General features: G+C 45.9%; 1 protein-coding gene across 1 annotated transcript in view; it reads left to right on the forward strand.

The window, feature by feature from the left end:
* Positions 1 to 550: 550 nt before the first annotated feature.
* The window catches only part of LOC144828440 (nmrA-like family domain-containing protein 1), a 95,298-nt gene continuing 69,871 nt past the window's right edge, over positions 551 to 25,977 (forward strand). Inside the window, exon 1 of the mRNA XM_078686611.1 lies at positions 551 to 789. Within this exon, the coding sequence (XP_078542737.1) occupies positions 750 to 789 (40 nt within the window). The 5' untranslated portion in view covers positions 551 to 749. The remainder of the gene's footprint in view (positions 790 to 25,977) is intronic.

Below are 25,977 nucleotides of genomic sequence, written 5' to 3' on the forward strand. Positions count from 1 at the left end.
AAATCACTAATTGCCAGAGGATAATATTTTGTCTGGGATATGATGACTGTAAATACTTTAATTTCGTAAAATACCTTTGTATATTATATTTTGGCCCTTCTGCATCCATTTGTGGTAAAATATATTAATAATAAGGCCACAGAACATGCCTCATAATTGCCCCATCAATGGTAAATATGTCGCTTATTTTTCTCCTTTCCATACAGTGCTGCCACATAATTTAGAGCTCCATTGCCGCATCATTCCAGTGGCTCTCCGTTTTTATTGCACACTACGGACAGAACTACTTCTAGGCACTCTCGTGTTTTGGTTTATAATGTAAGGTAACCAAAGAAGGGGGACATAAGATCTGCCAAGGAGCAGACAGTTTGCTCCTCAGGAGAAGCCGGGATTTGAACCCCGGTGCACGGTGGCTGAAGCCTGCGGTTTATGCGCCGCCGCATAATCTCAGAAGATACTTCTTGCACACATATCCAGCATGCACGAGTCTAGGCCGTGGTCCAGGAGCGGGGGCGGGGCTCACTTGAATACACACAGGCTGCCTCCAGAGTCCGCGGGGACGGGGAGGGTGTGTGATAAGCCTCGTCGGGGTGATAACATTGAACCCGAGCCTCGCAGGCGGGAGGGAGCAAGGCAGGTGGCTTTGGAAAGCTGCAAGAACGAGGCAGCTCCGGCCGCAGCACCCGTCTCTGGCCCGTCCTCCTGTATTTCACTTTCCCAGAGGGGTCGAGCAGGGTCGAGCAGGCAGGATGGCGAGCAGGAAGCTGATCACAGTGTTTGGGGCGACAGGTAAGCAGCCGAGCGGGGCTGACACCTGAGCAGAGGCTCCTAAAGGGTTTGGAGCAGAAACGCGTCGGACACTTCAATGCGAATAATACTTGGGGAGGGGGTGCGTGGCAGAGACGTCAATTCAGCAAAGTGTCATGGGTAGCGGCAGTGACAGCACACGCCATTTGACCTTTACTTTCACTCAAACACACATGTTTACACATACACAATCACTCGTACACAAACCCCCTTTTACACGTGGACACTCACCCTCGAGCACGCACATAACATACATTTAAAAGCATTTTTTATTGACCTCAGCTGCCAGATGGGGTCATATTCCAGTTTACTGTGCTCCTTTTTTTACTACACTAATAGTGAATAATGTGGTGTTATTCACTATTGTGCAATAAAAAATCTCACTGCAAATAAGGAATGTGCTGCTTCAACCAACATCCATAAGGGCGAGCTGTCCCTGTGCCTGGCACTGACTTAGCGACCTCTGAGGTCAGGGGTCGCAAAGACAGTGTCCGGGTTTGCAAAGGGAACCAGGGGTCGCCGCTGAAACCCCTAGCTATTGCTAAAAAGTCTATGGTGCGTAGGGATCCGAGAGTATATATTTTGGGGAGCCGGGCCCCAGCAATACCATTATAAAGATGCGCTTCATTGCTTAGTTTTTGATCCTTTTAAAGACGCTTTCGATTAATCGGAGATGCAATTTGAGGTGCAGTCTGGGACGCCAGCAGCCAGATGTTAAACACAGTCTCGGCTGTCCTTCCCTCGTTGCTCTAGCCTGCATTTCAAGCACTGTATATTTCCACCTCTTTGAAGTGAGCAGTCGGTTATTTTTAAGCGCTATACACCGTACAATATAATAAATATCTCCGCCAATTGTTTGGAAAATAAATGCTGAACATTTTGTGGGATTTCAAAACACCCAATCCATTTTCTTTTGCATTAATCCTGCGATTATATGTTTCAACTGCGGACTTTTGAGGAAAATCTGTGCCAAATAGCAGATTGTAAAACCCATAGGCTGAAATTCAATATGCATTAAATATAAATGCACGGGGGCCTCTTTATCAGGAATGTTTGCAAAAACGAGTGTCCGGTTGTGCTTATTGTGTCCTAACGTGGGTCTAAAATCGTCAGTGTGTAAAAATAGCTTAAGAGGGGATTAGCGCGTTTCCCACGTAATTTCTGGATTCCCCTAAGGAAGGACTGAGAACATTCACAGTAAATGCTTCTTCTGAACGTATAGTTTAGAACGAATGGTAATAATTGTGTGGGAACGAAATATAGCGTCATAGGAAGCAGCTGGTGGTTCTGACCCAGAGGAAAGTGGGGGGAAATACTGGGAAACAAGAGCTTTTGAAGTCTGTTTAGCCACAGATTGATTAAACGTGGGCAGGCTTCAATATCAATTGTGCAGGGGTCTTGGCCTGGAAGAAGAACTATTTTTGTAAATGGTGTGCATTAGTAATTGCCAGGGCCACTGAAATGATACGATTGTGCGTCCGCTGCATTTTTCGCATAATCATAGACTTGCCGCATTTGCCACATAATCGAACATCTGCTGAATAATCTGCAGATTTTAACAAAATAAAATACATTTCTATCTTAAATTGTTGAAAAGTTACTAGAAGTGCATTGCTATTTCCAAACACAAACACTGCCTGCACACAAATTTACCATGTGCACACTGCTCAATGCTTCGCCCTTTATGTATTGTACTTCACAAAAGCACACATACCTTCAGCACATGCCACAGAATTCCTATAAGACCCGGAGCACATCAAACACACAAACTGTGACGGGAGGAGTGCTTGCAGTAAATCTAACCACTGGCAGTGGCTCAGGGTAGCCTTCCAACCCATTGCTCGTTATTGCAAAACTCTAAGCAAAATGTTGTAACCTCACTCCATGTACACCCTGCATCTCCGTGGGAACAGCCTCTGTTATGACTCCTGGCGCTGTTGTGTCATATATGTTTGGCTCTTGCTTTCATACCTCACCGCTACTCTCTATTCCTCTGCTTTCCCCCCTCCCTGGTGACACCCTTGTAATCCTTCATTTGATGGACTGGCTTGAGAGCGCAGCTGTCACCAGACAATTATGTGAGCATCACTAGAGAGGAACTTTGGCTCCGCCCACAACTTGGGAGTCAGGGGTACATGTTTTGATTGGGCAGACGTGTGCTTCTACATTAAAAGCTTTCCCTCCACGCAGTTGTGATCATTTTGTTTATTATCAAGCTGCCTGGGCTTCGACTTTTAGCAGATGCATGATATTGGAAAGCTATTAAAGTGCCTTAGATAGCTAGAAAATCAATGTTTGTTTCTCTGGCAGCAGCACAGATGGGAGCTGGGCAGTCATTAACCTATACAGATGTTTAGGTCTGGCTTGAAAGTTCATCTGTTATCTGACCTTTTAAGTGAAACCAACATTATTCAATAGTTCTTTGCTTCTACACATATACATATCCATTCCCATGTCCTTTACGTGTAATGCTTCACACTACCATAAAACAGCCAGACCTATTGGCATTGCCAATGTTTGTCTTTCTTCCACCTCTTGGACTGCAGATTTCTCTATTTCCTACAGAGTTTACCCCTTTGTGGTGTTTTTACAGCTCCTTATATCCAACACTCATTGCCTTGAGCCCTAAGCATATGTTTTTCCTCGTTTTTACCCTTTCACCCAGTTTGCGAACCCCCCTTCTCTACAAACTCGTTTTACTGGGACATTTTTTTAAACTATTTGCGGCACATTCCTTATGGCCTTTTTGACTCATTGTTGTCACATGCTAAAGCCAAACTATTCTTAGAATTGGCCTTCACTCACTGTTCTGTTCTCTTTCTCGTGAGGCTCTCACCAAGCCTGTCCCAATCTCTCGATTCCCCCATACTCCCTTACCACTTAAGTTGAACCCCATAGCTGCAATTTTACAGATTACTTATGTGTGACATTTCTGTATTTTCGGTGTGCTCGTGTGTGACATTTCATTGGCTTTGCGTGACACTGTAGCGAGTAGAAACAAGCAGCTATGCCTTGCACCCTTGTGCCCAAACACACCACATAAGATGTGTATAGAAAGGAGAGCTGGCATTTGTTTTCTTGGGAGCTACAAGTTGCAGCCTGGAACACATAATGCTACTTTAGAAACACATTTTCTATACTGACTATAGGAAGGAATGCGATCATATGAAGATTCTGCTGACAACTATATGATTGGACTTGAGGCATTTAATACAGCCGTCCGAGCTAGCATTGGCCTGACTTCATCCAATTCACCAAGGAAAAGTGCAAATACAGGCCCCAGAAAGTAAAGTGCTATTGGCAATAAAGCTATGCAGCTGGAAGGTATTAGTAACACAAGACGCTGCATTAAAAATAAGAATTCTGATTGACTTTCCCCATAGTCAGACAAAGAAATGTGCAAGCCTCTCAATTTACTTCCTTTAACTTTTGAAAAAACGTTTGTACCTGCAAGCATCAAATGCATTGTCCTGCTTCTCTGAAGTGTGTTTTACTACTTGACCCTGACTCACCAAGAAGTAGGGTGACCAGGTGTCCCCGTTTTGCCAGGACGGTTCCTGCTTTTACCCAGCTGTCCCAGCAGATTTCAAGAAATTTAGCTCATGTCCCAGTTTTTAGAGAGGGTCGACTAAAAACGGTGGGAGGTGTTTTCTATATTTTACAAAGCAGGGATAGTTAGCAGTTGTTTCAAGAAAGCAATTTAATTAACAGGCAAGCTACTGGGTTTAAACATTGCATTTTAATTAAGTTCTTAATGCCTGTTCTGTAAGTCTCTGCTGAGGAGCGCTCTCATTGCTTAAAGTAAAATTGTAGTCATTCTTCTATTTTTGATAAATGTCCCCATTTTTGGCTTTAAAATTCTGGTCACCCTACCAAGAAGGGACTCATTTGTGATGTTTTGTCTCATCTTTATGCTTGGCACCCTTCACGGCTCCCTTTCTCTGGAGCCGAGAGGTGTCTTTGGCCTAAAGTTTTTTGGCTGGGTGGGCGTGCTGTGCAATGGGCTGCGGCAGCAGGCGGCAATAATAGGCTTTGTCGGAGCAGACGGAGAATCACAGTCCGCAATCCGCTCCTCACTCCGGGGTGTCTTACTTAAGCTGGCAGGTGGCAGTGTTGACACATATTTAAATACTTTGTGTGAATACCACACACCGCATTCCTTTTTGCATGCTGTCCTCACCTGCCAGAGACTACAGGAAACATACCCAGTCCCGCCTGTGACGGAAGATCCAGCAGCTACATGTGTGTCTCAGAGGCCAGGCAGGGCTAACACAGGCAGCACAATCTGCTGTTGTTGGGCCAGAGAAAGATCTAATGTATCCCTTATGCCGTCACACTATAACGAGTCCTTCATGTCCACCAGGAGGCTAAATTGCTTTGCATGCAGAGCGGCAGTGCAGAACTTACGTGCTACATACAAGGCTGTTTTTTGGAGCTCTTCAACATCCTCAAAGTGTGTCAGAGAGCTATATATGCATGCCCAATGCATTTTAATTCAGTGTTGGGACCACCAGCATTAAAATGTGTTAGTCTGGAAAAAAAGAAAACAGCAGGGTTGAAGAGCTGGAGATGATGCAACAGTAGCTATTGCGATTAAGGGAGCAACATATTGATCTATAGACGGCCACTGAAGACCTAGAAAACCGCTCATGGAGAAATAACATGCGCATCCTGGGAGCGCCATCACAGGCCGAAGGAAACGATATTCAAGCATATGTCATCTCTCTTTTCATACAGGTGCTGGGAGAAGAAATCCCTCCAGACATGCAGATTGACAGAGCACATTGAGTGGGTTTACCTAGAGGCAACAAAGCGCCTCCGCCAGACAGCATTATGTGATTTCCAGATTAGAGAGACTATCATTCAAGAAGCACGGAAAACACACACAGTCTAATTCAGGGGACATACACTGTTCTTTTTCCAGGGTCTATCCTTAGCCACATTGTTCAAACACAAAGAATTTTGACTAATCACTGCGTACCTTCGAGGAAAAGGGATCTTGTACTCTTGGGGCCAATCTTTTTCGCATCATATTCAGACTAGACGACAAGCTATGGCAGATCACATCTTTAAAGGAAGCATGTGAGGTCCTGGGAATCAACACAGAAGCCGTCCAAGAGGAGTGTGGCAGATATGCTCGGAGAGACAATTCAAAGATTGCCCACTGGCGCAAGGTTGGGGGATCTCCCCGCCAACCACAAACCTGACGTAGCAAGTGAAAGGAAAGCAGTAATCGACGCTCTGGCCATCTCGTCGGAACGTCCGGTCTCTCCGTAAGTGATTCCATGATGGCCCCGGACGATCCTGGGCAGGGTGGCATCAGAGGACACATCACAGACGAGGCAGTTCCTCTCATCGGAGTCAACCAGGTGACTAGAGACACCATCCTATTGAGCAGAAGATGGAGAAGACACCGGGACACAAACCCTGAAATCAGTTCACTTTTGACGAACTGCCATAGTTTGTAGTGAAAAGAATGTTCTTTAGTTTAAGTTGGGGTTTTTTTTTTTGGGAAGGGTGGGATTTGGGAGTTTTGATAGGGCTACGTTCTCCTCCGCACCTAAGTCCAATCATAGACCATGACGACCTCGTCATCCACAGCGGTATCCCAGACAGGACGAACAGCGCACAGACTACTGTGGTACCCATTACTTGTCCCCCTGCACATGATTCATGGGTAGAACCTTGAAGGTTGTACACCTAAACGTCCAAAGCCTCTACCATCCAGTAAAAGCGCTCTGCGATCCTGTCCCTGTTAGAAAATTCAGACGGAGACATTTGCATTCTACAAGAAACACACCTCCTGCAACGAGACACGCACCGCATGCACTCCCCCGCCAATTATGGTCCTCTAACACATCCCAAAAGACCAACGGGGCGGCCATCTTCTTTAGTGCATCGTTTAATGGTAAAGTAATTGCTACTGTCGCACAAATTAGGGGTCATTTGTTAGCCGTCAGAATACAATGGAAATCTATGTACCTCACACTTGCTACCATTTACATCCAGAACACCCAGCAGGAGACCTTTCTGCTTAAAGCCCTAGGAGAGTTTATGACATTTCCGGATGCCACTATTCTAATAGGGGGGCCCTCAATCTGGTTATGGAGAACACTCTAGATAGTTTGTTGCAGCGTCAGGTGCAGATAGGATCCTTTTCAGCAGATGGTAGGCGTTGGCGAGTGGATCTCGATCTGCATGACATATGGCACATTCACCACCCGGGCCTTAGAGATTACACGTACTGCTCAGTATCTCATAAAACGTACGCCCACATAGATAATTTTTTAGCCACACTGGCCGGAACTTCTAGTCTTTCCAACCCTACCATTGAACTGCACTCTCTCTCGTATCATGCCATGATCATGGTGTCATTGCATCAGAATACACCCCCCCCCCCCGCAATCATGCTAGAAGGCCCCTGAGGGACAGCCTCTTACAATCTAAGGAGGTAGTCAAGAGGGTCTGTGCACAAATCCTGGAATATTTGAATACTAATGTTGTAGGTTCAGCGTCCTCGGCATCTGCCTGGGAAGCACTCAAGTTAGTGATTAGAGGGGAATGCATTGCGATCGCTGCGGAAGAAAACAGATTACGGTGGGAAAAATGCCAGAGCAAGAAGTGGTACAATTGGAAACGATACATAAACGGACAGGAGCGCCCAGAGTGTGGAGAGCTCTGGAAAACAAGAGAATGCTCCTGAGGTGCCTAGACTTAGACAGAGCAGAGTATTCCCTCCTAAGATTGCATCATAAATTCTTCCTAAGCAGTGATAAATGTGGGAAGATGTTAGCACAGTGACTGAGGACAAAGACATTAGCGACGTCAATAAGCTCAATAAAAGATGATACCGGTAGCACAGTGATTGCTGACCAAGACATAGCAAGAGTGTTCCAACATTTCTACCACACACTGCACGCTTAATCGAGCGCAGACCAGACTTCGCCTGAGGTTATGTACGAGATATCCCAAGTGACTAAAATCTCGGAGTTGCTCGCAGAAAAATGACAACAGGAAATCCGAATAAAAGAATTAATCACAGAAATAACACGCCTTCCATTACAAAAATCACCAGGCCCTGATGGGTTTACTTGTTCAAGTAAGAGAGGTATCTACAAGGGATTTCACTTAATTCACACAGTGGTTATAATTTAAACGTTATTCATAAGTCAATGCAATATAGTCAGACTCCACGGTGTCCAGCAGAACAACCGGAAACAATTAATGTGATTATTTTCAAAACATAAAAAGAGGGGAAAGAGCACAGAACACACGGGAAGTCCTAGTCAGGAAAATAGTTTTATCTGATAAAAAGTAAAAGGGTACACATCAATACAATCAATGTAGGCAAATAAGTTATGAAAAAAGATGTACAAATAAATTGGAACACACAGTTGGAGTTGACGGGGATGTCCCCGTCAACTCCAAGAATTTTGTATCTAAACCATATTTGTCGATAATAGGATAATATTGGTTGTTTATTTTTAGGAGCTGATATGTTATGAATTGTGTGTTCAAATTTATTTGTACATCTTTTTTCATAACTTATTTGCCTACATTGATTGTATTGATGTGTACCCTTTTACTTTTTATCAGATAAAACTCTTTTCCTGACTAGGACTTTCCATGTGTTCTGTGCTTTTTCCCCTCTTTTTGTGTTTTGAAAATAATCACGTTAATTGTTTCTGGTTGTTCTGCTGGACACCATGGAGCCTGACTATATTGCATTGACTTATGAATAACGTTTAAATTATAACCACTGTGTGAATTAAGTGAAATCCCTTGTAGATACCTCTCTTACTTGAACAATTTCATTGACCATACCTACAAGGGTATATTGGGTTCACCAAATCCTCTGAACTGATGGGTTTACAGCACAATTTTATAAAACATTTTGCCCAGAGATCTCGCCACTATTGACCCGTTGTTTAATTATTTTTCAAACACAGGCTCGTTAACTGATTCCATGCTGGAGGCATCGATATCAGTCATCCTTAAACCAACAAAGAACCCCATGGAGTGTGGTTCGTACTGCCCTATTTCCTTATTAAATATAGACACCAAGTTATACACATGAATATTGGCGGCCCGCCAGAATCCACTGATGACAGTACTGTTCGATCCACATCAATCCGGATTCATTCCCACTCGACAAGGAGGGGACAATACAAAACGGCTACTTCATCTCATAGATGTCATACACCGATCGCAAGGAGAGGCGTTATCCTTTTCTGTCGATGCTGAAAAAGTGTTCAGCAGAGTACAATGGTTCTACCTCTTTGACACGCTGCAACACTTTGGATTTGGAGAGGGCTTTATTAAATGGGTTAGTTGCTTATACAAGGCTCCTAGATCCTTTGCAGGCATCAATGGGGTGTCCTCAAACAGTTTCCTTATAGCAAGAGGCACTGGGCAGGGCTGCCCACTATCTCCACTCCTCTTTGCTCTGTATCTATAGCCCTTTGCCCAAAAGATGCGAGACAACCCACAAATCACCGGCATCAAGTTTGGTGCAGAAATACACACTATCAGTCTCTGTGCAGACAATGTTATCCTCTCTCGTACATGCCTGCAGACCTCTCTTCCGGCTCTCCTGACAGCATTGGAAAGTTTAGGAGGTGTATCAGGATTTAAAGTAAAACTTACTAAATCACAGATTTTAAACCTTTCGATTACCCCTCCCCAGAAGGACTTGCTGAAAGGAAAATTTCCATTGTCTTGGTGAACAGTCTATACCTTATCTAGACATCAGTTTGGCCCTCACAGTTTCTAAGACAGTTGCCTTAAACTACATGGCTCTCATGGAACAGACAGTACAGAACTTGAGCAACTGGCTGTGCCTGAGACTGGCGCGGTTCAGTAGAATTGCGGCAGTTTAGATGACGGTCTTACCACGCATCTTATACATCTTTCAAACATTACCTCTAACTCCACCCCCAAAAGCAATGCGCTCCTTATAGTTAGCCATTAACAAGTTTGTTTGGGATGGGAAGAAACCATGAAAAGCACTTGCTCATATCACCAGATCAATACAAGATGGGGGGTTGGACTGCCTTTATTCCATAGGTACCAACAAGTGGCACATTTACGTTTCATTCTAGAATGGAATCGTCCACTATCAGAAAAGTATTGGTCCTTTAGGGACCAAACAGTGGCTGGAGTCAACATTTGGAGAGAGATCTGGCTGCCGCCAAGACACAGAGCCTGGGGATTGTATTCCTCTCCGATAACAAAACCAACAATGAGACAGAGTAGCAGGCACTAAGAAATGGATGACATTTCTGTCCCCGATGACTCCGATCACTGGGTACCTGACTTCCCTCCAGGACGTAACTCAACAATATTCGAAAGGTGGCAGGAACAAGGGTTGGGTCTTTATTTGACCCAGAGGGCCTGATCCCATTGATCACTTATGACAGGATTACGATTTCCCTCGGACAGATGAGTTTCAATACAGACAGCTTAGCCATTGGGCCATGGGGCCAACATACCGGGAGGCAGCTTCGAGAAAGTTAACTCGGTTTGAGAAATGGCTGGTACAAAACCAGGATGATAAACACCTCATATCGGAACTTTATGTGTGACTAACAGGGGCGGAGAAGAGTACACAGGGCAAGGGACAGAAGCAATGGGAAGAAGAGTTGGGGCATGCCTTGTCTGACAAAGAATGGAAAGACATTCACGATAGAACCCGACACAGCGCACATTATACAGCAGGAGCAGAGCCAGCATACAAATTGCTATCCTATGTGGTCAGACAGGGTACCTGGTTCACTTAGTTTGGCACTGCCCCAAACTAGAACGCTTTTGGGAGGTAGTCCTTGATGACATAGATAAAGCAATTGAGACATCAGTCCCGCGCTTCCCTACGTACTCTCTATTGGGCCTACCAAACTCTCTGACATTTCTCTTGCGCTCCCTGAAGGGCAGACAAATGGCCCTTGCATTACTAGCCGCGCGATAAGCAATTCTGAGTAGATGGGGCACTTCAGAAGTCCCAGATCATGTGGCTTGGTTACAAAAACTGTGGCTAATTCTAGCCATTGTACGACATGCTACTCTAGTGGAGAAGTGTGACTCAATGGTTAGAGCAACCAAAGGTGATGATGGACGGAGCGTTGACAATACAAACACTCACCCCCAGTCAACTGATCTGGGTTAATCCATCACCGTTCTTTAGCTCACTCCGCCACCCCAGTTCAGACATGGCCATATGCAAATCAGTCTGACCCTGTGCCTCATTGGAACAGTCCAGCCCGAACTGATAGCCAGAAACAGGTCCTTGGATGCTTGATTCTGGTCTGGGAAAGACATGGCTTGGTAGTTCGGACTGGACTGTTCCCATGAGGCACAGGGTCAGAGCTGATTTGCATATAGCCAGTGTCTAACCCTGGGTGGTGTGGAGTGCAAAAAAACGATGTATTTAGGCCCAGATCCTTGTACTGGGGAGAATGTATGACATTGTTCTACATTCTGTCCATCAACTGTGTTTTTTTGCAATTTTCACCCCGAGTGGGCTGGGTATGCTCAGACGTGAGTCCCAGGCTCTCCACACCACTGGAGTCAAGCTATCCAGGCTGAATGAAGGCTGATAGCCAGAAACCGGTCCTTGGATGCTTGATTCCGGTCTGGGAAAGACATGGCTTGGTAGTTCGGACTGGACTGTTCCCATGAGGCACAGGGTCAGAGCTGATTTGCATATAGCCAGGGTCTAACCCAGGGTGGTGTGGAGTGCAAAAAACCGATGGATTTAGGCCCAGATCCTTGTACTGGGGTGAATGTATGACATTGTTCTACATTCTGTCCATCAACTGTGTTTTTTGCAATTTTCACCCCAAGTGGGCTGGGTATGCTCAGACGTGAGTCCCAGGCTCTCCACACCACTGGAGTCAAGCTATCCAGGCTGAATGAAGGCTGATAGCCAGAAACCGGTCCTTGGATGCTTGATTCCGGTCTGGGAAAGACATGGCTTGGTAGTTCGGACTGGACTGTTCCCATGAGGCACAGGGTCAGAGCTGATTTGCATATAGCCAGTGTCTAACCCAGGGTGGTGTGGAGTGCAAAAAACGATGGATTTAGGCACAGATCCTTGTACTGGGGTGAATGTATGACATTGTTCTACATTCTGTCCATCAACTGTGTTTTTTGCAATTTTCACCCCGAGTGGGCTGGGTATGCTCAGACGTGAGTCCCAGGCTCTCCACACCACTGGAGTCAAGCTATCCAGGCTGAATGAAGGCTGATAGCCAGAAACCGGTCCTTGGATGCTTGATTCCGGTCTGGGAAAGACATGGCTTGGTAGTTCGGACTGGACTGTTCCCATGAGGCACAGGGTCAGAGCTGATTTGCATATAGCCAGTGTCTAACCCAGGGTGGTGTGGAGTGCAAAAAAACGATGGATTTAGGCCCAGATCCTTGTACTGGGGTGAATGTATGACATTGTTCTACATTCTGTCCATCAACTGTGTTTTTTTCAATGGTTAGAGCGGCAGACCCTGATGCAGAGGTCTGGCCCGGACCCGGGTTCAATTCCTGCCTCAGCGGGTCTTGGGCTCAATTTCCCCGGACCTGATAATTCTCGCCTCGGTGCCTATTCTAAGCATGGGTCCCACTCTGCAACTCTGGGCAATAGCTTGCTTAATCTCCACAACGGCCACAACAGCGGTGGGATGCCTGGCTTCACTTTGGGGGTGCCCAGGAGTGGGCACTTCACAGGGAAAGGCCAGGAAGGGTTCCACAGCGGTATGTGTACAGCGCCTTGAGACCACTTCGAGGGTGGTACATGCGCTATATAAGCACTACGTTTACGTTTACATTTTAGGTAACATGCCGGAAGTAACATAGGGCGTGGGCGGAGGGAATGTGGGAGGGATGGGAGGGGGGGTGGTACAAGTAATTTTTTTGTTGTTGCTGTGTTTCTCTTGTTCTTGGTTATTTCTTATGTTCTGAAAACTATCTCTTAACCCTGCCGGTCCTTAGGTTGTAGGCATACAGCTGTGATTGCAACCACTACTGACCACCACTGCCGGCCCCAGGGTTGTAGGCCCAAAGCTGTGTATGAGGTATAGATCGATAAATAAACAGAATAGTTCCATGAAATGCGTTAGTCTAACCCCTGATGCGTGCTACTTGGCAAGGGTCGAACTCATAGACCCTTCGGGTTCAGGTACTGGGAAGCAGACAATTGAATCCTGTTGGACTGAAGCAGCAAGCATTGCCCACTGTAGTACACATGTGGGCGAGCCAGCAAAGTACAGGACGAGCTGAGCCATGCCAAGCCTTGGGTCGGCTCTGGCCCTAAGAGTCTATCTCGAGCCGAGCTTTGAAACTATTTGACATGAAATTCATGCAACAAAAATTATGAGATTAAATGAGGCAGTCTCTTTAAAAAGCAAAAAAGTGTGTTTCTTTAACACCGAAACTTTAGTACATCAGATTATATCTCAGCTTTGAGAAGTATATATTAAAAGTGAGAGTTTTAAAGATGCACTGAGAAAGCTTCCTGGCATGGCCGGATGCCATGTGGAGCCTATATGTAGCATACATCTTTATTATAGATGGAGTTAAATTCTAAGCTAGTAAACCGAACATACGTTTTTGTAAAGCACACTCCCTGAACTCACGTATTTGAAGGTGCTCTCATATGTGATAATGAACAAAAAGAGTGCTCAGTACAAGAAAGTCGCCTAGGATCATATAGTTTGGTCAAGCAGGGAAGCCAGGACTTATCTCAGATTTTCCAGCTTCTTGCTAGCACCCCAATCCTCCCTCTCCCTGCTCCCGGGGCATGTCAAGCAGCAATTTGCCACGGCTGGTAGCTGTTCCCAGTCCGGCCCTGAGTTTCACACTGTGCAATTCAGCCATCAGATGGGTGTCTCTTTCTGATAGCAAAGGTTAATGCTTTGCCCTTAATTCTTGGAGCATGAGATTAGTGTGGGTGACTGTCAGAATCCATATTTAATTTTTGGCAACTTTACGTAGTGCTAGCCTTGCCCAAGGACACACGTGTGCTGGACCACAGACTACGGTACACCGTTTATTTTGGTAAAGGGAGATTTGTCAGGATGCTGTACCCGGATTTGAACCTGGTTCCCCATGTTGCATGGTCGGCAGCTGTAGCCACTTGGCTACATCGCCTCGAAGGAAAACTCGGCTTATTATGGGTTCCAAAAGGGGCTCGAGCTGTGCCAGAGCCTGACTTCTGGCTCGAGCGTTCAGTGGCTTGTAAATGTAATTTGTACTTGTAAAGCGCACTAATGCCCATGGGTGTCCTGGCGCTGTAACGCATGCCGCTGTGGAACCCTTCCTGGCTTTTCCCTTTGAAGTGCCCACTCCTGGGCACCCCCAAGGTGAAGCCAGGCATCCCAGCGCTGTTGGGGCCGTTGTGGAGATTAAGCAAGCTGTTGCCCAGAGTTTCAGAGTGGGACCCATGATTAGAATAGGCACCGAGGCGAGAATTATCAGGTCCGGGGAAATTGAGCCCAAGACCCGCCGAGGCGGGAATCAAACCCTGGTCCCGGGCTAGACCTCTGCAACAGGGTCTGCCACTCTAACCATTGAGCCACACTTCTCCCAACATTTTCCAACTAGAGAGAGGGAGATTTGGAAAATAAATTGGGATTGGGGGACTTTATTGTAATTGAAATACATTGAAGCAAAGGACATTTTAGAAAGGAGCCTGCTGAAATAGAGCCCACTTTAAAAATTTGGGAGTCTCCCACCTTAATCTGGTTTGTTGATCTACTATAGCCGGGAGGCAACTTTGGTTATGTAATCCGGGGTTTACACCCAAATAGAGTTGCCACCTGGCATGCTTTTTACTGGCATGAGCAGTATTTTAATTTACTGGCCAGCACAAAAATTAGGAAAACCACCTAACGCTGGTACCTTTCCCCTAACATTAATTATAAGAAGGCGGCTTTGCAATGTGTCCTGCAGATATCTCGATGATCCCTTGCTTATAATTAAAATATGCAAAGGCAGAAAGGACATGCCAGCAATGAAAACAGGCAATTGGATTTAAAGGTCCATTTAAGTTCATTCGTTCATTCATGTCCATTTAAGTTTCCATTAAAAAAAGGTGAACAAACGGATAGTATTTTTCTCTGGGAAAGGAGGCAACCCTGAGCCCAAATGGGATACTGTTAGTTACAACTGGACTGTGCATTGGTCTTTATGACTGTGACTGTAAGGAAAGAGCTTGCTGGGAGATCAAACCTTCCGTCAGCGGATCACGTGACTTGAAACCAGAGGCTAGTGGGACCGTGACGTCAGAGTAGAATGTCATACATGCCAAAACTTTGAAACTGGAAACAGGGAGATTGGAAAACAATCTGGGGGATTTTCCCTACTGTTTTATAGTGAAAGGAAGCAGTGTTAGGCAGGGAGAGTTAGATAAGGCTATTTTGACCTTAAAATTGCGTCTATTGGCACGTATGGAATGTTTAGCCTGTTTAGAACTGGTTTCCTGATAGGAAAACGAGAGCAGTTAGAGGGTGCAGCTGTAGGCATGAGGATGACCGGATATCCTGCCCTGTCAGAGTTCTCTGAAACTGGACATTGTTTTATAATTAAGCCCAGCTACTGGACAACCTGAGCATACCCAGTACCAGTGCCAGGTAGGACCTAGGCCAACAATGTACAGAGGCCATCTCAGGCTCAGGAGTACAGAAGTGTTTGTCAGAGAAGGTGTGCCCAGCTGTTGTTACTAGTCCCAATAAATACCCAGGAAGAGACTCTGCGGGTAGGAGCCCACTCGGGACCCAACGGGTGATCGAATTATCAGGATCGGTCTGTACACAACCGCGGCGGAGCATGACGCTTGTTCTTGTCATAGAACCACTTTTGGGGTAATGGAGGAGGAAGACTTTACCCATTCTCAGAAATAGCTTAGGTGAAGTGGAGGCCCGTAGGTGTAAACTGAGAGTATCACTGGGGGTGGTCACCACTTGACGCAAGTCTAGAAGAGCACAAACGGTATAGGAAGGATTTACACTAGAACCCAGGAGCTCTTTTGCAGAAAAGAATTCAGGTTTCTTGTCCCCACCTCGCTGCGAAAGTTGAGGCCACTGGTCCTGTTTACATTCCACTGCACCAATGTCTAGCGTCCTAAAAAAGGGGCAGTTGATGCTTTGGGCAGCAGGAACCTTGTTCTTCTCCTCAACCTCGCAGCTCTCTTCTTGGAACTGCTTCCTTCCCCTGAGGTTTTGCGCCTTAGAAGCTTTTAAAAAAGGAAACCAAAGAAAAATCAAGAAAAGACGCATGGAAGGAAATATATCTTCGATAGCCAACCTACAGACTCTCCTGCCCTTCAAAGGATGCTGGCTTTTTATACATTTTTTGTTTTTCACCTATTAAGAGACAATAAATATTTATTGACCACTACTCTTCTTCTCTAACAGTGGCATCAATATGGTTTTATTTGAACTTGAGTAAGTGATGATGAAACTATGAGGCCTTCTTTGCCTCCTGCTTCATCAGACTCTGGTTCAATTTCAAAGCACACCTTTGGGAAATTTGGACTCAGCCATCCTGAAATTGACACTAGCCTGACACCCCACTCTTTTAGACACCCTGCCTACTCCTTTGGGTTCCATGCTCCCTGAAAATGGAGCCCAAAGACACCAGTTTTCCTGCAAATTCTAGTGCCTTCAGCAGCCCTTGCCAGGGATAGTGGGTTGCTGGCTTCTGGTACCGCGTTTCTTAAAAAGCTCCAGTGTAGGGTTTCCACTGTCGCTCGCTATAATATCACCTTCTGAGGCCCTCACTGTGGAGGATAATGATGGGGAAGAAGGAGATGACCTCATAGGAAAGATGCCTATGAGCAGTAACAATGCTGATTACCTCCTTCCCGTTATCTCCTGTTCAGATTCTCCTTTCTTGGCAACCCATCCTTTACTCCAGCCACATACCCAAAACTATACATTTTACATCTCAAGGAAGAGCCAATGTTTGTTTCGTCAGAGTATAGACGCCCAAAATCGTGCATCGTTTGGCCTTTGTGAATTTCACAGAGTTCACCCGCTGCTGGTTTTCCTCCACACTCAAGAAGGTCGACCGTAACACGTTGCACTAGGAGTGTCTTCGTCACTCCATCATGAAAAAGATATTCTCAGTTTCAGAGATTGTATCCTCTCCTTCCTCCAAGGGTCTGGCCGAAACCCATAGAAGGGCATGAACCACAAGCTCAAGTTCTGCCAGGACTGGGTTCTGGACATCTCAGGATCTCTCGTATTCCTTTGGTCAATACATTTCGACTGCCACCACCGACCTACTCCTAATAATGCTTAGGGAGATGCATAAACTGGTTTCCTGTCCAACCCAAGTTCATGAGGTGCAAGAAGGCTCTGGTATCGCATCCTTATTTGGGCTCTCTTGACACGTAGTGAGATGGCCTCCAAATCCTACTGTCCTGGCTCTTTCATTGGGTCTCATCTAATTCTTCACAATGCATGCCTGCTGTTTATACATTGCCACGGTTGTCTAACTTCTGCATGCTCTCCTCTGCGAGGCATGCTGTATCCAGGTATGGACTTGAAGCCCCGCCCATTTTCATTGGCTTGTGTCATTGTCCTTTGGAAACGGTGGCTTTTTATAGGTCAATAGGCGCATTAGCCCCTCCTTAGTACTACCTTGTGTCATTTTGTAACCTTCCATGAGGACACCCCCTTTTACATGTGTTGTTGCTCAGCAGGCTTTAATTACAGCCTCCTAGCACTATTTCATTTAATGGTTTGAACGTCCCTGCTATTGCAGGCAGGACACACTCTCTCGCAATGCCCTATTATTATAGTTTTTTTACATAGTACGGCATGCCACACTGATAGTGGCAGCTGTGCATTTGCTTTTACTTGCTGCTCCAAAGGTGGCCGCATATTTTTTTACTGTTTATTAATTTTTTTTTTTATATTGCCCTATGCCGCACTTACGCTGTAATGGCATTCACACTGCCTTTCCTTAAATGAGCAGAGTCTAAGGAAAGCGTCGTGGCCGCCATTAAAGTGAAAGCGCAGCATTGGGCGCTTTTACAAAAAAAACATTTGTTTGTTATTGTTTGATGAACCTGGTATTGTCTGTGTTACCGTGCAATGTTATCCTGCTCCAAATCTCAACCTATCCTCCCAACTAACAACAGAAACATAGATGCCAAGTTTTCAGTTTGCTTCTGTGTGACAGTCCCACGTGTGTGGTGAGTTTATCTGAGGCATTTCAAGACCTTATGTGTGATACTTTCAATGACACTTTATTGTGAGTGAAAGATGACAGTTGCATCCAGGTCAAGAGATAATTTTTAGAAATTACGTCCTTTTCTCATATGTAATGTTCATTAATGGGACTTAAAAGAAGCTGCAACAGCCTGAAACTTTTGGACACAGGCATCATAGACAGTGGCATAGTAGACTGGATCCTTTGAGAAATAGAGTATTAATAGGCGGACACTGGGAGCCTTTCCTATTGCATCTCAGTCTGTCAAGAGGCAAGCACGGAGAGCAGCAGGCCCGACTCCTTGACTCCTGGCACAAAGGACCATCCGTGAATAAACTGACAGCCTGATAGTGGAAGTATGCATGTGGAATTAATATTATGGTGCAGGAAAACCTACCCGGGGAATTACTTGTTCTTTCCTTTTTACAGACCAGGGCGGTCCTATCACACCTTCTCTTTCCTTCTCTCTCCTTTCTTTGCTTTGACCTTTACTCATCCCACTCTCCTTTTACCCCACTCTCCACGTTTCCTTCCTGTGCTCCTCTTCTTGTTCTTTACCCCTATCCTGCTTCCATCACTCCCTCCTACTCTGTCACAATCGTTATTTCTATCCTTTCGACTTTCTATCCATTTATTTATCCTCCATATTCTCCCTCATTCCTTCACCCTTCTTCTGGCTTTCACTTCTTCATTCATTCCAACTTCATCTTTCTCTCTTTTACAATCTCTTTTCCTCCCTTCTTCCTCTCATCTCCCCTTCTTATTGTCTTTCACTCCTCTCATGCCTTTCATCCAGTGCTTAATTTGAGCCGGTGGTTTCTGGTGCTCGGCACCAGCACTTAGTTGTCTACATCGGAGTCTTCCACATGGTGGCACTGTCTGGCTAATGCTGTAAGAATGGTGTGGAATAGTCTGTATGCTCATTTTTAATATCTATCGAATTAGTAAACAATGTTGTTTTGCTCATCTCAAAATTAGACAAACAGCGCCATCATGCGGTGGACTATCCGTCATTAGTGCTGGTGTTGAGAATGAAGTACCGGTGTCGAGCACCTGAAATCACTGGCTCAGATTAAGCACTGGGATCTGGTCTCGCGTCACTTTGTCATTGAGTGCTGGAACTTTGAATCCCCTTGCTGCAAGGAGGGGAGGGACCAGTCACTCCAGTGAAACATTTGAAAAGGAACACCCATGAGCTCTGACAACTTTGTGCTCATTATAAACCGAGGAAGAGAGAGGACAGGGTGCTGGCGTTGGCGAGGCACTTTGGCACTTTAATGCACAGCTTAATCTTACCAGCGGAGACATTATCAAAAACGATTTATTCTAACACGAGATGCCTGGCACTTATTTTATTTATTTATTTGGAGCATTTATTGTACGCATGGCTACCTTCATAGGAGGTGTCACGGCGCTAAGGCTGCAGAGAAAGCGCATTGGCAGAGGAGACGGGCTAGGTACGGTTGAACAGCCAGGTCTTCAACGCTTTCCTCAAAGCTGATTCTGGTACTGTATAACGGATATGCAAGGTCATAGAATTCCAGAGCTTTGCGGTACTGACCACGAAGGCTCTGCCGCCTTCCTGCCCTTCTAAATCAGGGAATTGAGATAAGATTCAAGGGGTTGGATCGGAGAACTCGATCGTATTGGTAGCTTTGCAATCTGCGTCTCAGGTATAACAGGCCGCGGCCCATGGTGGCTCGATAAGCCAAGGCGAGAGCCTTAAATTCAACTCTTCTGCTGACAGGCAGCCAGTGAAGATTTCGCAGGTGCAGGAGAGAGCATTGTCAAATCTGAAACCCAGATTCCTTGTTGCCTCCAGATGGACAGGAGAGGGATTCCGTTCAGATGGCCACCAGAGCAAGGATGGGGGAGGGACCGGTTGATTTAAGAAAAGCACCTCGGTTCTCTCAGTGTTCAGCTTTAGGCAGTTTTGAGTAATCTAATCTGTGATGTTGCTCAAGCACCACCTAAAGTTAACAAAAGCAGCCTCTGAATGTTCCTTAAAAGAGAAGATCAATTGGGTGTCGTCAGCGTAGGAAATCACTTTCACTCCGAAAGTCTCCACCAAAAGCGCAAGAGGGGTGAGGTATACGTTAAAGAGCAGAGGGCTCAGAGCCGAGCCTTGGGGGACCCCACAAACAAGAGGCTTCTGAGTGGAGGCAAAGGGGCGCAAATAAACCTGTTCTCAAGGAAAGAGTGGAGAAAGGACAAGACCGTACCCCGAACTCCAAATGCTTAAGTCTCTCCAGGAGAATCGGATGGGCCACAGTATCAAAGGCTGCAGATAGATCGAGCAGCACCAGCATAGCTGCGTTGCCCTGGCCAATAGGTTTGCATACGCTCTCCGCAACTTCCAAGAGTGTGGTCTGCGTACTATATCCTGCTCTAAAGCCGCATTGTAAGTCATGGAAACAAGAGTGAGATTCCAGAAATTCAGAGAGTTGACTCTGAACTACTTGCTCAAGAATTTTTGCCGGTGCCTGTAGCAGAGAGATGGGTCGAAAGTTTTTAAGTTGCGCAGGATCGGCATCCGGCTTCTTGAGGATAGGCAGTAAGAATGCCGGTTTCCATGTCTCAGGATATACCCCTGATTTCAGGGTGGAGTTCCAAATTAGGTTCAGTGGGTCAATAAAACAAGGGGCCAGCAGCCTGAAGAACTGAGCTGGGCAAAAGTCGCCTGAAGAGCCTGATTTACAGCTCTGCAGTTTCTTTAGGGACACATCCAGAGGAAGAGGGTGAAACTCCGACCAAGTAGCAGTGCAATCCAGAGTGATAATAAACTCAAGCAGAGACATGTTAGACAGGAAGGTAGAGTAAACAGACTGAATTTTATCCTGAAAGAATTCTAAGAGGTCATTACAGAGGGTAGGTGAAGGAGTCACAGAGCTATCAAGAGCAGCCAGTTTGGTGATGCAGTGAGCAATTTTGAATAGAGCTTTGGCTGAATTATCGGTCGACTTGATCTTGTGTGAAAAGTAGTCACGCATAGCCTTACATTTGAGTCCAAGAGTGGGACGAGGAGACCCTAACACGGAAAGTCATGGCCTCCATGATACCTATATGTTCAACCCTGCTACAAGAGATCTCCCAACCCTCTCTCAGAACAATAGCCACTTCACCTCCAGTCTTGCTGCCACCCCTATTGGTACACATAATACGGGAGCCATCAGGTATCGCTGGCAGCAGGTCGGGGTTGGAACTCTCCTTGCGCCATGTTTCAGTGAGAAAAATTAGGGCCCAGGCGTTGGATTCTGTGGAGAGCCAAATATCCTCTGCATGTTTAGGGAGGGATCTGCAGTTGATTAAGCATGACCTGATATTAGTCTCCACAGCCCTAACCTTTTGCACGAGGGGCGCTGGGGTAGAGAGACGATCAATGGGTCTCCTATAGCTCGCCCCTACATCAAAAGGACAAGCGTGGCAGCTTGTTCCAGGATTGGTTAATTCGGGGTCTATCAGATGGGGATTTGCCCAGGCCTTATTATTCATTTTAAGGAGTTGCTGTCACGACCAAGATATGTGACTCCCTAGGGGCAAACGGGCAGCATGGCCGGCGCTGTCCGCGATCCGGACAAGGACGGATGCAGACAGGCTTGCCTTAAGCATGCCATCGGAGTGCCAGCGGCGCAACCCGCTGCCCGGCTTCGCTTTTATGATCCCCCATGACCGAGAGGCTAGAGCGCAGCCCAACCAATGCGCAGCTTCCGGTATCTGGAAACTAGGTGACTTCCTGCCGTGAGGTGCCTCTAAAGAACGGCGGTTACCCTCCCGAACAACAAGGATAAAGGTCTGTCAGCATAAGACAGTGCGAGCAGGTTATATAAAATTAGCACAAAGCGAGGATCAAATTTAATAGAACAACAGTAAAATAAGATAATTAAGATCTAAAAACATAGGGGCCGATTCACAGAACTAATCTGAGACAAAATCCTAAACTTACTACTTTTGGTATTCACAGAAGGCATTTAGTAGTAGTACAGTTAGTATTTTGTCTTTAATTAGTATTTTGTCTTAAATTAGTATTTTGTCTTAAATTTTGGTTTTAAGACAAAATCCTAATCCCATTTTATTTTCCCAGCTTTCTGCCGAACAGAGAGGGTAGGGCTGGACCAGTGCGTCATTGCTGCTGATAGGCAGCAATGACGAGTGGCCCCTTCAGTATGAAATGCGCATGTCGGTTTGGTTGACTACCTTGCTACGGCCAAACCAACATGCAGCAATTCAAACCGACTGTCTTAGACAGCTGGGTTAGCGAGCAGGCACAGGCCTTCAGTGCTATTCAGAGCGCTGAGTGATCCTGCCCCAGCCAATCCAGATGCTTTTCTCATGCAACATGAGAGCAGTGTCTGGAGCCGGAGACTGGAGAATACAGAGGACGTGCTTCAGGCTAAGGTAAGTTAAACTTTTTTAAAGTTTTAAATTTGTGTTTAATTGTATGTTTTTAATTGCATTTATGTCAGCCCATCATTTTTTAGGTCACTAACCACCACTGGATAACACCTGCCCTTCCGCTGGCTCATCTGGGATTTGAAGCAAGGCCTTTTGCTTGTTTTAGGGAAGAAATCTGCGTTGATCGACTTTGCCATTCAAAAAAGAAGTGGCAGGGGCAGTGCTTTAAATGGGCCGGTACTCACCGGTACTGAGTACTGGCACTTCTTCATTCTCTCCCCTTGAGTACCGGCACTTTTTTCTAGAAGAAAGAGAGTACCGGTACTCATGGGGATCTGACTTTAACCGAGGCAGCGCGCTCCCTTTATCCCTCAAGTTATACTACGGCAGCACCTTTCAAGCACTGCACGAAATCAATCACAGGAGCTCGTCACCAGGAACCAGCGTGAGCTGCTTTGTAAATCAGAGCAGGAGTGTGTCTGCTGAGTCATTTGCTTATCCAAAGATCTTTCACAGTGGGCGCTAAGAGGGGGCTGTAAAATCTAATGGGTGGCAGTGGGAGGCACTATTCAGGACATAACAAAAGAACGTATGGGAAGGCTTTTACAGTCGCACGCATCTGAATTGCTTTCTTGCACACTTCCACTTCCACACTCGCTGATTCCTATTTCATCGACCTTGGACAGACCTTAAGACAATCAAAAATGTGGAGATTGGCACCTTGTTCCCCAGTACAGACGTTGTCAGCTCTGGCCCTAACTCCGGTTTACAAATGTTCCAGGAGAGACTTGTTTATTTATTTTATGCGTTTTTATATAGCGCAGACTTTACCCGAAGGTGTCAGAGCGCTTCACAATGGGAACAGTAATGATACATGAGGAGAAAATTACAAGTGAACAAATTACAAAAGCCAACATTAAGTTACATGAGGCAAAAGTGACAATTGTGAGCAAACAAAATACAAGAGGTAGCAAACAATACATTACAGGAGAAAAAAGTGATATGTGTGCAGGTTACAAAAGCATACAAAGTACAAGTAGAGGTATAGTACTGCAATAAATGGCAGACACTCCAGCACAAGAACAAACATTACATGAGGCAATGGTGGCACTTGCGCAAGTATCTAAAGCAAACAAAATGTAAGAGGTAGCAAATAGTGTATTACAAGAGTAAAGTGACGTGTGCATGTTACAAAAGAGTACCAGTACTGGACATATGGCTCAGTGGGCTGTAGGCCACCGGTTCGATTTAAAGCAGGCTGAAGCAGCATGTAATCCTTAGGCGGTTGATAAAATGCATGCAGATTTCGTGCATACAACCTTGGTACGGTCAAAAAGTTAACCCCGCCCCTTGTTCCCCCTTAGTTCCGCCCTAAACTCCGCCCACTGCTCCTTTTGGTGAGTACCTGCACTTATTTTTATCCATGTAAAGCACTGGGCAGGGGTGGCCCCCATATGTAGACAGTTTGTTGAGCGTGAAGGAAATCGAGGACTAGGCGGAAATGTCTTATTTTTTGTAGTATTATAACTGTGTTCTCCTCTCACCGCCTATGATAGTCACAAAATGCCTCATGGCTCGGGTTTGCAAACATTTCATGCAACACAGTGCAGCAAGCGAAGCAAAGGGAGGGATCAGAACTTTGCCATATTTTCAAAGAAATAGTGCAGTTTTACTGTCCCCCTGCACTGGCGCTCATTGGGCCACCTAGGGCCAATGCAGGCACCCTTGCACGATTGTGCGAGGGAACCCGCTATATGGTCAGGATAGGTTTTTTGCAGGAATGGATGCCTTCCCGCACAAAAAATAACTTTGAAGGCTTTTTCCTCTTTGTATGTGTGCGGCAAAATGCCACCACCATGAATAATACAATACCTTTTTTAACCTAATGCTACTTTTCTAAACGCCATCAACCAATTTAATGGTAATCAATGTACAGAGGTGGCGCTGTAGGAACTGAGCTCGTGACGAACAGATTAGAGAAGTAATCAGCAGCAAGCTGTCATGCCACTGAGCCATCACGATGGTTAGATGGAGATGTGAGTTGGCACGGACACCTTCTGAAATCTGACAAGGTCAACTCAGCCTTCCATGCTACCAGGGTTGGTAAAATGAGTTTCATTCCATTCGGTAATAATAGCAGCTGTTATGTACAGTGCTTAGAAATGGCAGGAATGTGGTACTATGCACTTGCTAAAAAAACAAATTTTCATTTATTATTTCTAGAGAAACATTTAATTTACATCTTGCCAGAGTACATGTGCAGCAGCTGCACTTATACACAGGGCCCCCACCACATATGAACATGCTACAGCCGTGCATGTATGTGCAGGTACAGACCCGAGACCAGCTGCTTACTTAGCAGACATGTTATGAAATCCCTGTTCATAAAGCTCTTTAACAAACACAGTGTTTACCAAAGACACCGAGAGCCAGAAAATAACCCAGGCGACCTCACACTGTGTGCCAGCCGACGACACGTGACTTGGTGTGCACGAGACAGACAGGGAGAGAGCAGAAAGTTGAAAGCTGGGTCGTAGAGTGGGAGGGGAAGAAAGCAGAGATTACAGAGCAAGAAACACAACAGGGGTTAGTAGGAAACCAGGGGAGAGAGGCTGATGGAAGGAGAGGAGAAAAGGAGGCAGTGCTCCAGCGCCATGTTTGTCACAGCACATGTACAGAATCTGCTCCTGCCCAGTCAGTGGGTGATGTCACACCTCTTATACCCTGGGACCCTGCTTCCTCGTCCTGTTAGACCTCTCTGTGGCATTCGTCGTGGTCAAATCGCGTGCTGCTGTCAGCAGTCCGCAGCCCTACAGCCGTGGTGGACTCGCTGACCACCCTGTGCCCATTTTCATTTCTATCCCTAAGTAGCCAAGTGAAATCCGGTTCACCTGACGACCCTATTCATCCTGATCTTTTCACCAGGCTTCAGGATTTTGTCCTCTCGTCTTGGCTAGAGACTGTTAACCTTTCTCCGCCATCCGCCTCTGTGCCCGGTGAAAGCACGCCAAAGTTATCCCCCTTCTGAAAAGAAGCATCTCTGGGTGCCTCAAAGCCAGACAATTTCTGCTCTATTTCCCTCCTGCCTTTGTTAGCCAAAGTTACAGAGAAACACGTCGATGACATCCTGACTAAGTCCCTGGAAGAAAATGATAATGTGGACACATCCCAAAACAGCTTCAGGCCTGTGCACAGCACGGAATCCGCTCTCCTTACGGTAACTGAGATACTGTGCCGTGTCGTGGCTGGAGGCAGATCCGCAGCCCTGATCCGCTCGATTTGAGTGCCGCGTTCGACACGGTGTCTCACAAAATTATACTCCAGCGCTTGCAAGATATAGGTGGGTCCGCATTGTCCTTGTACGCCTCTTTTCTATCTGAGCATTCATTTCAGCTCTTTTCTCCACCTCATGGTCCAATAAATGCCCTACACTATGGCGTCCCCCAGTGCTATTCATTGAGCCCTAACCTATTCAACATATCCATTCAACCATTGGCACAGGTCATTAAATCCTCGTGGCGTGCGCTGGTGTCGTATGCTGATGAATCCCAGCTCATTTTTTCACTATCTTAA

Source organism: Lissotriton helveticus, chromosome 4_1 (assembly GCF_964261635.1).
Source record: "Lissotriton helveticus chromosome 4_1, aLisHel1.1, whole genome shotgun sequence".
NCBI lineage: Eukaryota > Metazoa > Chordata > Amphibia > Caudata > Salamandridae > Lissotriton > Lissotriton helveticus.